The sequence below is a fragment of the Lemur catta genome, chromosome 26 (assembly GCF_020740605.2).
Source record: "Lemur catta isolate mLemCat1 chromosome 26, mLemCat1.pri, whole genome shotgun sequence".
Classification (NCBI taxonomy): Eukaryota; Metazoa; Chordata; class Mammalia; order Primates; family Lemuridae; genus Lemur; species Lemur catta.
The window spans coordinates 848089-862903 of NC_059153.1; the positions used below are offsets into that span (position 1 = coordinate 848089).

Sequence of the window (14815 nt, forward strand, 5' to 3'; positions counted from 1 at the left end):
TTGGACATGTTCACTCTGAGCTCTCTCAGCTATCAACCTCTAAGTTTGTGGGGAAATTAAAATACGTTTCTCTTTCGTGATTCAGCACTCGACAGCTCCTCCCTTCCTTTACGAGAATGCATTTCTCATCACGGCATGAATGTCCCTTCTCTGATCATTCTACCGTATGGTCCTAAAACAAGCATTGGGGAAGGACCCGCATTCTCAGAATTTCTCAACGCTTTTATCCGCAGACAACTCTCAGTGTTCTTGGTTGATTTCTTATTTCCCATTTTATTTATCTCCTCTGTCTCACCATGAAACCCCAAAGTACCTGATTGGGAGGGTTCTATTGCAAAACATTAAAGTAGTCTCATTTTAAAGGAGCTGGGTATAAAATCACCCTTAAGCCAAATTAATTGCAGAGGGTGGAAATTTTTCTTTTCAAAGTCATTTAGCCAGTCTTTAAGAACAAATTCTTGTAGCATTATTATCGATCACAAATTTTTTTACTAATTTCTAGAACCGGCCTTTAAACCGTTCATCTTTTGTTTTAGCTTCTAAATTATTCTATTAAATGTTCCTAAAACCACTTCAATTTGTGCTTTAGGTGACCCGATGAAAGAAGAAAATGAAAGGCACGAAGAAAAATCTTACAGAAGAGTATCTATACCTGGACTTTTCTCACCAAACAGAAGGATGTATCTTTCCTCTTCATACGTCTGTAACTTTGTTTTTGTTGTCCTACTGTGACTGCAGAATCTTTAAAGTTTGCTTAGTTCTGACCAAAGAAAGTACAAACAGTTCATTACTGAGAGATGTGCTGTCCCAGGATATTAAAATACAAATTATTTCAAGGCAAGAACTTCCACCGATAGTCCAGAACTGCTGTTTGCCTGCGGTAGTAGAACAACCAGACAACTTTTGCAGAGCCGGACTTGCCATTGTGCTAAGACACATCATCCAAAAGTCGTACGAAGTGGACCCCTCCAAGAAGGAAATTTTGGAACTTCTGGGTTTTAAAAAGACTTGCTTGAAAGCCTGTGCCGAAGTAAGTATAATGTCCCTTCTGTTACGTAAAGTGGCAAAATGATAACATTTATTTACTTGAACATTTGTCTTAACTTCCTGTTGGAAATAAATATTCATTTACTTAAAAAAAAATTACAGGCTGGGGATGGTGGCACATGCCTGTAATCCTAGCACTCTGGGAGGCCGAGGCGGGAGGATCGCTCAAGGTCAGGAGTTCGAGATCAGCCTGAGCAAGAGCGAGACCCCGTCTCTACTAAAGAGAGAAAGAAATGATATGGACAGCTAAAAATATATATAGAAAAATTGGCTGGGCATGGTGGCGCATGCCTGTGGTCCCAGCTACTTGGGAGGCTGAGGCAGGAGGATCGCTTGAGCCCAGGAGTTGGAGGTTGCTGTGGGCGAGGCTGACGCCACGGCACTCTAGCCCAGGCAACAGAGCGAGACTCTGTCTCAAAAAAAAAAAAAAAAAAAATCACAGTAACTTATAGAATAGTTAAACTAGTTCTTCGTACATGCCAATATTTCAAGTGCAGCACTGAAAAACGAAAATGTAAGATTTAATTTATGAAGTTTGGGAGACATGATTTTTAGAGAATAACTTCCTTTTTTAATCCTTTCATCACACTGAGGATTTTTCAAGGGAATGGCGGCGCTTTGGAAGCCCTGCCTTTTTGGAGGGTGGGGCAGGGAAGGTACCTTTTAAAAGCTTTGGTAAGTAAGGATTTATTCAGGAAAAGGAGGATGCGCAAGTGCTAAACCTTCCTTGCTTAAATGTTTTCACTTGTGAAGCACCGTGGTGATGTGTCTCTTGTTACAGCAGCAAAGCCCAGCCCAGCGATGCTCAGCCCAAGACCGATCTCCCAAGAAGACAGTCATTTTTCTTCGAGCTGTGTTGCAAGTCGAGAGCCCTTTCATTCTCTGATTTTGTTCTGGCTTTGCAGGTTAGCCAGTGGACCCGGCTGTGTGAACTCACCATTCCTCTGGTTATCGAGAATTTTCTCAGAGAGGCTTCTGAGCAGCCGCCAGCCGTCCCCGTGGAAATACGACAGCTGGAGAAGAAGCTCAGTGAGCCGGTGCGGGTGCACAACGATGACAAGCTCCGCAGGCAGAAGCTGAAGCAGCAGAAGGCAGCTCAGGTCGGGCCACCCCTTACTCAGGGCCACACGCCGGAGACAGCTGAAGACGGGGAGTCCTCCTCCAGGAGTCTGGAACTGCGGGTGGCATTCTCGAAGCTCAGGGTCCAGGGCCAAACAGCCGCCACCCACAGGGAGCCACCTCACATCCGAAAGGCAAAAGCCTCTGACCTGCCCCCTCTGGAGCACGTGTTTGCGGAAGGGCTCTACTTCACCTTGACGGACATCGTGCTCCTGCCCTGTATCCATCACTTTCTGGTAAGGTTTTGTCTGAAGGACGTGCCTGGCAGTGAGTTCCAGTCTGTGGAGTCGCCCAGGCTTGAATTCCAGTTCCACGTCTTACTGTCATTTGGGTCCTGGGCATGTTATTAATATCTGTCCCCATTTGCTCTGTTTTTTTTTTGAGACAGAGTCTCGCTCTGACACCCAGGCTAGAGTGCTGTGGCGTCAGCCTCGCCCACAGCAACCTCAGACTCCTGGGCTCAAGCGATCCTCCTGCCTCAACCTCCCGAGTAGCTGGGACTACAGGCATGCACCACCATGCCCGGCTAATTTTTCTATATATTTTTAGTTGTCCAGCTAATTGCTTTCTATTTTTAGTAGAGACGGGGTCTCGCTCTTGCTCAGGCTGGTCTCGAACTCCTGACCTCGAGCAATCCTCCCACCTCGGCCTCCCAGAGTGCTAGGATGACAGGCGTGAGCCACCGCGCCCAGCCCTGTCCCCATTTTCTTACCTGTGAAATGGACATAATAATAGTACCTGTCTAATAGGATCCATGGGAGAAAATAATGAAAACTTGTGTAAAGTGTGGAGAACAGTGCTTGGCACATAGTAAGCACTCAATGAATGTTAATAATTATTATGACTTTTAATTCTGTGTTGCTAAAATGTTAGTAGTAATTGTTGCAGTTATTAATTTCTAATTGTCATGATTACCTCCTAATTTTAGAGGGTCCAAAATAAAAAAAAACAAAAACAAATACTAGAAGAACTAAAAACTAAAAACATCTTGTCAGCTGTATTTTATAATTACTCATCACTTAAAATACTAACCTGATTATGTTGGACATTGTCAAATCAGAAATATTTTATTGTTGTCTGTATGCTTCTCTGTTCTCTATAAGATTGAAGTAGCTTAAGAGTTTTCAGTTTTAACCCCCTAGTTGTAATTTATAAGTAACAAATAGAGAACTGGGATTATATTTCCATTTCGATAGGTTGTTTACTTTTTTCCCCCCTGTGTACACTGCTCACCTAAACATCTGTGAGTTATGACATGTTTACAAAACAGTAGGCATGACCAAGGAAATATATAAAATCATCACAAAATATTTTACATGTAATAAGTGATTGGAAAGGAACCCAGAGGAGATATTTTGGATCGATGTAACATCTTGCTTCTTTTTTTATTCAATTTTTTCTGCCCCCTTATATTACAATTGACTACAGAGTCACTAGATTTCATTTTGTGCCGTTTGTAGCAATAATTTTTTTTTTTTTACCATTTTTAAAATGTTTGATTTTTGTGGTATGTAAGGTTCCCTCAGTACAACAAACAAATATATGAAAATATGTTTTATCCTTTTTCTGCCTAGGTAATTATCTGCGAGAAATTTTCTGAAAAGCTAGTAGAATTTCCACTGCTAGCCTCGTGGTACCAGAGGATTCAGGAAGTGCCAGGAGTCAAAACAGCTGCTTCCAAGTGTGGGATCCAATTTCTTCATTTACCAGAGTTGTTGACCCCCTCAAATGAACAGCATCCAAACTTAAGTGACATACCTGGTTCAGAAGAGCAAAATGATCCTTTATTTGTAGGAGGACCAAGACCGACTATGACCAAGTTAATGGTATTTAAATTGTTTCATTAAAATTTTCTTTGGAAAGTTCCGTATGAATGGCGTTGCAGAGTATTCTAGCCTGACTTGTAATTATTTGTCAACATTGTTTTTGTTATAAATTTTATTAGTAGCTATCTCACATCACTCTTTGCCAATTAATATTTCTGCTAATCTTTTGCGTTTAAGCAAAGTATAGCAAATTGAAGATTTTTAATATGTATCTTTGGAGCCACGAAAGTCACAATATACTTTCAAAAAAGCATTTTACTCAAAACTTTTTTTATGTTCAAGTATATTATTTTAACCTGATGTTTTCCTAGTACAAGGTTTGAGGATGATTTGAAGTTAAAGAAATGTAAAAGTTAATATCTCAATTTACTTTCCAAGTCTAAATTTACAACTTTGGAATTCTTTGAATTTTATTTTTACTTTAATTTTTTATTTTAATGTGTTTGCTATATAATGAGCATACATATGATTTTTTTTTCCTTGGGGCATAACTTATGTCTTTTATTTTTATTTTATTATTTTTCTTTGAGACAGGGCCTTGCTCTGTCACCTGGGCTAGAGTGCTTTAGGTGCGATCATAGCTCACAGCAACCTCAAACTCTTGGGCTCAAGCAATCCTCCTGCCTCAGCCTCCCAAGTAGCTGGGACTACAGGCATGCGCCACCATGCCTGGCTATTTTTTTTTTATGTATATATATATTTTTAGTTGTCCAGCTAATTTCTTTCTATTTTTAGTAGAGACGGGGTCTCGCTCTTGCTCAGGCTGGTCTCGAACTCCTGAGCTCAAACGATCCACCCACCTCGGCCTCCCAGAGTGCTGGGATTACAGGCGTGAGCCACCACGCCCGGCCTGTGCGGATTGTTTTTGATAAAATTTATCTTCAGGTGACTTTTCTGTTTAACATCCAATATATTTCTAGGTTGCTTATTCTATGTATTTTTTAATAATAATTTTAAAATAGCATTACTTTTTATTATCTCAATTAAAAAATAATAAGTAAGTAACCATCCTATCAAAAACCCCAGCATATTGTATTTTTTATGTAATGAATAAGTATTTGGGGGAATCTCTGATGATTATTGCTATTTATGCTCCTCCTTGCCAGTATAGAAAATAGAAATTTGGGTCTCAAGAACATAATAAGAGTTTATTAATTCATTAATTGGAAAGAGGATATTTCCTTTTCTAGGAAAAAGGCATCGAAGTGATGTTTTCTCCCCACCCTTGCCCTACTTGGACCCTGGATTGGAATGGTCTCCCTGCAGCCGTGAGCCCAAAGGAAGGTGGGGGTTTTTTTTTCTTTAAGTTTTACTCATAGTCTGGACACTCTCTTCAGATCTGTCTTCCAATTCCCTAGTTCTCGTTTTGCCTTTGTCTAATATTCTGATTACGTTATTCATTGAGTTTTCATTTTATTTTTATTATGAAAAATTTTATAGACACATATCACTCAGATTTAATATTTCCCACATTTTATTTCTGTACATTTGTTTCATCTATTCCTGTTTTGTTCTTTACTGATGTATTTTGAAAAAAAAAAATCCCAGGTACGTTTAGTACACACCTGTAAAAAAATATTGACATCTCAAATAATCACAATGCCATTATCATGCCTAATAAAAATTAACCAAAATCCTGAATCTATCTAATGCCCAGTTCATAATACATTTCCTCTAATTGTTTAAAATACTGTTTGAAAAAATATCTTTTTATTGTTAAGTTTGTGGTTAAATGATTATATTTTTTCATTGCTAGAAATTGTATTTGGTTTGTTTGTTTTTGATAATAACCTTTTCCTTGCTTGTGTTTGTTTCCTCTTTTTTATTTTTTAAACAGTTATTATATATTCTGTGTTTGTTACTTCTAATAGTTGATGCTCATAGAGTTCTAATTCTGCTGTTTGTTTTTTCTGTTGACTTCACTTCTGGTGTTTTATTTCCCTGTGAATTTTGTGATTTCAGATTGTGAATTCATTTTGGGGTTACTCAATATGTGGGAATCTTGTGGGGCTTGGATTAAGGGTAAATTCCCACACAAAGGGATTATATTTGCTTACACCTGGCCTTTCAAAGTACTAGAACTTAAGACCACTTGCCAAGAGTCCATGGCTGTTCTCTGTGCCCCAGGCACTATTTCCCTGGGACGCTGGGCACCATATCAGCTTAGGTACTGGTGACCATTCTGGGAGGCAGGGTACTGCTCTAACTTAGGCACTGGGGAGGTGTGACTGCCTGGGCTGCAAAGGTGCTGGTTTCCTAGGAGATAGAATACTGACCGCTCCAGCTTAGGCATGGAGGAGCGTGACTGCTGTACTTGGCCAAGGCATCGTTTCCCTGGCATGGCTTGTGTTGCTTCAGTTCCGGCAGAGCAGGGCAGGGTTCCGCAGCGACTAGGAGAGGTTTTCGGAACAGCTCTTCCAAGGCACGGTTTTCTTAAGAGGCAGTGTGTGGCTTTAGCTCTGGCCTTTAGGGGCAGGGTGCAGTCACGACTGTGAGAGAGACGACAGAGTGATTCTGCCAAAGCACCATTTCTCCAAGAGGGAGGGTGCAACTTCAGCCCCGGCCACAGCTGAGGACTAGGAACTGGGAGGGGTGGGGGAAGAAGCCCCTACAGGGCTGCCTGGGCCTTGGGGGAAGGGGGTGGCATCTGGTTGCAGCTGTGCCTGGGGATGTCAGCCACCTAGCGGGTGTGGTTTGGCAGTGGCTTCGTCTCAGAGATGAGGGATGCCATGGGCCTAGCCCTGGAGTTCCACTTGCAAGATGGCATTGTGCAGTAGCCACACGGGCCACGGGGCAAGGGCACAGTATCGGCTCCTTCTGGGGGTGGGGGGAGCACAGCAGTGGGGGCTCCAGGCAGCTCCTTCAGCTGGGCTTAGTGCCTGTGAGGACTGCAGGGGACCCCAACGGTGAGGCATGTAGGTATCCAAGGTGTTGAAGGGGCTGCTGGAATCTTCTTGCTTAACCTTTTATTAGTTGTCGAGGCTGTCTTTTTTGGGGGTAAAGAGCTGTGGGGGCTTCCGGCTGGTCCTCTTGCCGACACCCTAAGCTCAGATTCTTTAAGCCTTTCCTATCTGGAACCGAGACTTAAGCAGATAAATTACCTTTTATCATTTCCCTTTGTTGTTGTGCTGGGCTTTTTAATGCATCTTTTCGGAGGACTATAACTTTTCAGGGTTTCTGCTTTCATGTAGTAATATTAGCTCCAGCTCTACCCCATGCTAGGGATCAAGGACTAGCCTCTCCTCTCTGTCCTACTGTTAAAGTCTAGGTCGCTATTATTAGCAAATACCTTTAGGGCAGCCACGGTGTTGGTTCAAGATTATTACACCAATTTTCAGTCCTGCCGCCCCCTACCACTTTTTTGCTCCCCCAGGTTTTTGAGGTCCTATGGATTTTCCTTATTCTCAGAAACCTGTTAGACATGTAAAGGATGCCTGTTAAATTTGAAATACCATTTTTAGGTGTTTTTTAGGTAGAGAATTTTTAAAAATAGTTCAGTGTTTTATTTCTTCAATTATTCACCTATTCTTTAGTTTTATGTTCAGCCAAATGTAACTTGATTTTCAAGTCCTCTTTGAAAGAGTTTGCCTTCCCTTCTCATATTCTTCTTTTCTGTTATACTACCTAATATTGCCTGTCTCTCATGGATCAATTGTATTCTGTCAATCAAGGAAATAATTTAGAATTCTCCCAGAATGGAAGGTTATATTAGGGAATTAAAATCTGTGCCTCAAAGATATTTTATGAAATAAAATTGATTTTTTTGTCTTTTATTAATTTTATGCAAAAATAATGTAATGCGAGGGAGGGGAAAAAAACAATGTAATGCATTTGTTAGTGTTTTAATTTTACTTATTTTCTGACATTTTGAAAAATGTAATTTAAATGTTTATTTCATGGTACTTGCAGTTGGATTTTCGTTGTATGCACTTCATTTTTGTATAATATATTTTGAACAGGCTACACTTACAGTTTATTGGATAAAAAATCAGATTTTCATTAATATTTCTATTTATCAAGAAATGAAAACAAGTGTTTTCCAAATGCCACATGTTTTGCTTTATCCATAATTAATTTACTATGGGAATCAAAATAATATTTTCACTCATTAATATGAGCAATCAATCATATCAAACTACTAACTCAAGGAGATCTCACATCAAATATTCATGCCTGGTCGTTTTTCTGGTTATAAGTTCATATCCAACAGGCAGAGTTCATGGAATATATTACTCATTACATCCCTGTAATTGGATCACCTTGTTTTCATAAATATTAGGACAAAGAGGCAGCTCTAACAGCCGGACTACCTGATTGACTCACATTTCATTCACTGTTTCCTGAAACACTTACAGTCTTTGTTGAACTAAGGCACAATTGTGGCATTTTAGACCTGCTATTTTCAGTTCTGGCAATTTCAAACATTGCACGATAATAAGATCTTCATGAAATGAAATTATTACATAGGGGTATAGAGGATCACGACGAACATGTCCTCAGGATTTGTGTTCCTGTGCTATCTTTTAGGAGAGATTATATTGCAATAAGATTTTATTGTTACTGGTTCTTGTGGGTCTCAAAGTCTGACTCCTGATCCTGAATCCATCGAATTCCATCAAGATTTTGGTGCCTGTTGTCAGAATTATATTCTTTACCCACAAAGCCTGTGTTGATCCCCATGATGGGACCCTAACGGACTTTTTAAGTCTATCCGATTTGCCAATCTCTGCTCACACTCTTCTCCCCCCACAGCTTACATACCATCCCTGGGACATTTCCCTGTTTCTTACAACCTCTGTCTAGTGCCTCTACGTCTTTCTTCTTCCCGCTCCCCTTGCTTGTTGAAATTATACTCCTCGTCTAAGGATCAATTCTAACGCTGCTTCCTTCGTTAAACCTTCTGCCCTGGGGTCCCCCTGTCTGAGTTTGCAATCTGGCTGTTCAGCTACCTAGCGAGATAACCTATGCCCAGATAGGCACCTTCTCTGTGCCTTGGTTGCCTCAGCTGTAGAATGGGGATAATAGTACATACCTGATGGGACTGTTGGTACATTCGACGCATTAATATATAAAGCTCTTAGTACAATGCCTAGTAAGCTGTAAATGTTAAATATTAGCTAATACAGAGGTCAGAATCCATTGCTCCCTTTAGTACTTTCTTACACTTCATTTTTGATACTTAACATTATGCTCCTCTTACATTATAATTATTTACGTGCATGTTTTCCTTCTCAATAGACTGAGAGCCCTTTGAGTGTAGGATTCCTGCAGATAGGCACTCAGTAATTTTTTATTAAATTGAATGAATTGAAACTATGGATCTTTTTTCAATTTCCCAAATTTCTGCTTAAACTAGACAACTCTTTGAATTCTTTTATTCCTATAGACTTAAAGGGCTAAAATAATTGAGATTATTTGGTTTGAAGAAAGGAAAACTGAAGATTTAGTATACATTATTATTGTTATTATATTTTTATGGAGTGTTTAGGAGTAAGTGGCAGTGTTTCCTTTTACTCCCGAATATTTCCTAAAAGCAGAACATTCTCTTACATAGTCTTAATACATCTATCAGAACAGGATGTTTAATTTAGTACATATCATCTAACCAATAGTCCAGTAGATTGTGGCACATTTAATTGTACGTCTCTTTAGTTTCCTTTAACATGAAATAGGTTCTAGCCTTTCTTTGGTTTTCAAACCATGGTCTGTCTGTGAATAGCTCAGGCCAGTTTTTTGTAGTACGTCTCTCAATTTGGGCTTGTCTGATGTGTCCTCATGACCAGAGATGCTAACAGTTCACCATAACAAAAATTTGTCTCATCCACAGTGTCCTTGGGGGAGTCTGGAAGGAACACAAAAGCTTGCTCTAGGGCCTTTAGGCAGGGTGTATGGATGCTGCTTTGTCCTAAACCATAGCTTTTCAAACCGGGATATCCATCAGAATCATTTGAAAGGCTTGTGAAAACAAATTGCAGGGACCTACACCAGAGCTTCTCCTGCAGGGCTGAGGTGGAGCCTTAGAATTTCATTCCCAAGAAATGTCCCCATGATGCTGCCCTGGGGACCACACCACCCAGAGTATCGCCCCAGGTACCAGACGTAATGCAGGCATTGGCTGCTTTTATTTCAGTTTTTGCCACCAGAATAGCATGAACAGCATTGAAGCTGTTCAAATATTTCTTTACAACTTAATTCTTTTTGTGTTTTGAGCATAGAGTAAGTCAGATATAAAAGCTTTTGCATACCTCTGAGTCATTTGCTAAACTATGGAAACTTCTACTTTATATCGACAGTCCTACTAGCAAATATAAGTAGAAGTACCCTGATGGTGTGAATAAAAATACTTTTTTATTTCTTTCAAGAAGATTTTTTTTTTTCCTTGAAATAGCAGTCTCGGAGTTTTATTTTTTTCTGCTTCACCATAATAGAGGAGACTCAAAATTAACATATTTCTTTTCTCACTTTTAAAACATTTTCCACAGAGACAATGTAAGAATATAGTCTCCTCGATATTTTTTGTTTATATTAAATAACTTTAGATTATAAAGCTGATACTTTTTCAACTTTTTGGCATTTAAAATACTAAAAGTACACCAGTAGAATGAGATCAAAGGTTTGGGTGTTTTGTTTTTTTTTTCTGGGAAAAATTTCCCTAACCTAAATATTTTTCATTTCTCTAAGTTATACTTAACTGTGAAATTCAAAACCTGACCATATTTGACTCAGAACTCTACAGATTTTTAACTACTTCCTCTTCTGTCCAGAGTGAAATTCTCCACAAGCATTCTAGTTCTCTACCGAAGTATTATTTAAAGTGGTTATTTAAACTGTTTTTACTCTAAAGTTAAATGCCTTTAAATGATCATATATGTAAAGATGGACAGAATTTATACTAAGTGGTTTAAAATATAACAAGATTGCAAAGAACAAGTTTGTTATGTTCTCAGTAGTACTCTTTTGATTTAGTGCCAAAACACTGATGTATATCAGTGTACAAATTTAAATAGATATAGATCATACATGTGATATATATTATATATATGAATGAGATAGAGCAAACCATGTGTTAAATTCATCTTTTTTTCTAGTAGAAAGTTAGAGAAGTCAGCTAGAGTAATAGTAAAAGGAATCAAAGCTGGCAAAGAGGTGGATAAAATTTTACTAGGCAAAATTCTTCCAATTATAGCATTAAAAACTGTATGAAAATGGTATGTTAATCTTTTATAGAATACTAATTAATTATACTTGACCATCAAGAGAAGTGTTATTGGTGGTAGGAATATTTTTACAATAGCTTTTAATGAGAACTATTAGGGGAATTTTCTAATTAAAAATCAAAGTAATGTACCAAATAATCTTTATAGAATAGGAAGGAAACAAGGAGGTAGAGAACTAGTAGAAAGGTATCTTTATTTTTCAGGGTTACTTTCTTCATGTGAAAGTTTAAAAGATTTGAACAAAGTTTAAAATTTCTTCATGTAAAATATTAAAAGGTTTAAATAAGGACACAACCATATAAAATACATAATTTTGTTATACTTATATAATATGTTTTTATTAAACTTTTTAATTCAAACTTAAAAGAAATTTACACCTTTTAAAACTTTACATGAAATAATGTAAAATAATTTAATCAAATTCTTCTCAGATTTATCTATAGGTTCAACACAATTTTTATCAAAATCAGTTATTTCCTACTTTTGATATTGCGCTACAGTGATTCAAGGTATCATCATTGGGGAAGCTGGGTGAGAGGTTCCAGGGAGTTTATAAACTATTTTTACAACTTCCTGTGAGTCTATAATCATTTCAAAATAAAAAGTTTAAAAATAGTTTAAGCAGGAATATTAGAAGAAATCAGGGAAGTAAAAACTACTGAAACGTTTCTCAGCTGACCTTTTTCAAAAAGAATTCTGGAGATGGTTCGTAAATCAAATGGTACTCTGCTAAAAGGTAAGAGCTACAAAGACGGCTTAATATATTTCCTTTGCAATGAATAGCAATGCAGTGCTAATATGCACAGATAAACATTGACTTTCACCTCTGACCGTCCGTTTCACAGGTTGCCATTCCCAAGCTCCCAGAGAAATGGAGAAAGTCAAATTGACATAGTGTAATTTGGGTTTCTTTATCAACAGTGCTTCGGAACAGTGATTGATGTAGTCTATGAGGAGCTCAAATATTAAGCCTGGCTGGTAGTTTATACTGGGCTCGCCTGAAACTTCAAGGGCCGTTGAGGGTGTTCTGTTTATCGTGTTACATATGTTACAGTGTTACAGATGTTGTGTCCCTGGACGGAAAGTTCTTTTCATAATGAAAGCTTAGTAGTGTCCAATTCCAATTAAATACATTTGCATTTGAAAGTAATGAAAACTAGGACTAAGTATTTTGTTTCCACTATCAAAATGATTGAATGAATGAATTTGTTTTGAACTCGAAATTCAGCTCAGGTGTCTAAGGGACACAATTGTATAACATCACGCTACTGTGTAAACCCTCTGCAAAGCACTTTACTGTAAGCAAGGTTTGAAAAGGAGTAGCAAGATTAAATGAAAGTTTTATAGCTTCAAAGTCCTCACCAAAAATAAGTATAAAGCCGGTATCTACCATAGAGGCAGCAATTCTTTAGCTAGGGGAACGTTGGTAAAATGGGCTCACAGCTTTGATACTTTAAATCCATATAATGTAAGGCTCAGTGGGTTTCTTATCTATTTATTTTTCTTCCTTTTTCTCTTTTTAAACCATGAAACCAGATTGTCTTCTTAGGAAAATATGACACCTTTTTTTTTAGTTTGCTAACTGTGGCATGTGATTAAAGGGAATAAGTTAAAAGTCCTTTTCTTTTCTCTTGGAGTTAGATTTGCTGTCATTCTTCCCAGTGTTATGTTAAGCTTTGTTCTATCCTCTAGGGTTAGACTTCAAGAACCCTATTTATAGACCATTTTTTTAAGTACTTTGCAAACAGAGACCATGATGACTGATTACCAAGGAAGGTTTTAATGGCCAGTATCTAGGGTTGATTGCATAGAATCTCCTAAGATATTGCTTTTTAAAACAAAATAAAAGTGTTTGACGTGAGGGAATATCTATGTGATTATACAAATTTATCTGAAGTTTATTTTGTTTAGGTCGTATGTGGAGTGTAAAAATTATTTGGAATTTTCTTTGTATAGAAATGAACAAATTGGGTATTTATTGAACAATCAAGGAGATTTGGGTTTGTTCCCAGCTCCAGTAAGTCATTTATTGTAGTACTAGGCAAGTTTGAAAATTACCATGGTTTATTTTAGGACTACTTTGAGTTCACTGATAAGAAACTTCAAATTATCCATTCAAAAGTGAATAGTGTTAAATAATAGTATGTTTCAGAGATTGCATTGCTTCAAAACGTTAAAATGGGATTTATGTGAGTAATACTTGTTTCTGAAAACCATTACCCACCAACGGTTCAAATCCCTCTTCAATTAGTGTTGAAATATAGTTGGGGTGGGACCATTTTAATTCAGCAAGACTTTTCTGGTGAACAGATCTGGGGCACTATTCCAGGCCTGCATGATCTTTGAATAGAAATGTGTGTCCACTTCAAGACGAGACTTTCCCTAAAAAACTTCTTTTTATTTTTTTCTTTATGAATTTTTCCAATGCTCACACATAACGGGTACCACGATAATGTCTTAGAATGAGACAGATTTATTAAATAGATGAAAATCTCTACATATTTTACATAAATCATTACTGGGTGAATTTACAGAAAGAACCCATAGTAAGCACAGCAAAACTTACTGTTTGTGACATCCAGAAGCCATGAAGAGTAGGGAAGAAGAACCTTTGCTGTAAGATGAAAATGTCCACAACAAAGTGTTTAGTTCCAGCCTTCAACAACATTCCTAATAATGTTGTAGGAGAAAATACTTGCAGAGTTATTTGCAGAGTTGTCTCTAAACTATATCTACAGTAGGAAGTATTGTGAGTTTGGCATTCCTGGATTCAGCCAACCTCAAATCAAAAATATTGGGGGAAAATATTGCATGTGTACAAGCTTTTTTTTCTTGTCATTCTGTAAACACTACAGTGTGACAGCTATTTATATAGCATTTATGCTATATTGGGTACTGTAAGTAATCTAGAAGATGATTTAAAATACGCTGGAGGATGTGCATAGTTATATTCTGATACTGCACCATTTTATATCGGGTACTTGAGTATCCATGGATTTTGGCATCTGCAAGAGGTCCTGGAATCCATCCCCCACAGATACCAAGGGATGACTGTAATTTATATACAAACCATATATTGCTGCTCTGAAAGACAGCTTCTGTTTATAATTAATACAAAACTAGTGCTGTATTAATTCATTTTAATTTGCAAAGAGGTGTTTTCTTGCATAATTTATCTCTTGGATTACCTTACTTGAATACCTCACAGTAACAGTTCTTAAGCTGAAAAACTCTTGACATCGCTAAACTTTCAAGAGTTGTTTTCTTTAAATCCTAAATGTTTATAATCCCCCTTTTCTGCTAATGGAAACTAATTAGTGTTATCCATTTCAGTTTAAATTGGCATTCTCTGTGCTGTTCCAGGACAGTTATGATAAAAATCAGCTCAGCTACACAATGAGCTATTTTATTCTGTGCTTTGAACCAGCTCCTCTCAGCACTCAAACCCATTCATTACTTTTATTTAATTAGGCCAACTTACACTGGAGAGATACCTGAAGCAAGATTTCCCCAATAGCTGTGCCGTAACAATAGCTCACAGGCACCGAAACAATACAGCTGTTCAAGTTTGAATCATTAGAAGAAGGGGGAAAAAAATCATCCTTA

General features: G+C 37.7%; 1 protein-coding gene across 4 annotated transcripts in view; it reads left to right on the plus strand.

Annotated features, from left to right (window-relative positions):
• GSTCD (glutathione S-transferase C-terminal domain containing) overlaps window positions 1-14815 on the plus strand; it is a 56613-nt gene that overhangs the window by 7280 nt on the left and 34518 nt on the right. For all 4 annotated transcript variants that reach the window (XM_045537394.1, XM_045537397.1, XM_045537395.1 and 1 more), the window contains 4 exons: window positions 590-1030; window positions 1953-2402; window positions 3741-3992; window positions 5183-5276. In XM_045537394.1, coding sequence (XP_045393350.1) covers window positions 611-1030; window positions 1953-2402; window positions 3741-3992; window positions 5183-5276 — 1216 coding nt within the window. In that variant the 5' untranslated portion in view covers window positions 590-610. The remainder of the gene's footprint in view (window positions 1-589; window positions 1031-1952; window positions 2403-3740; window positions 3993-5182; window positions 5277-14815) is intronic.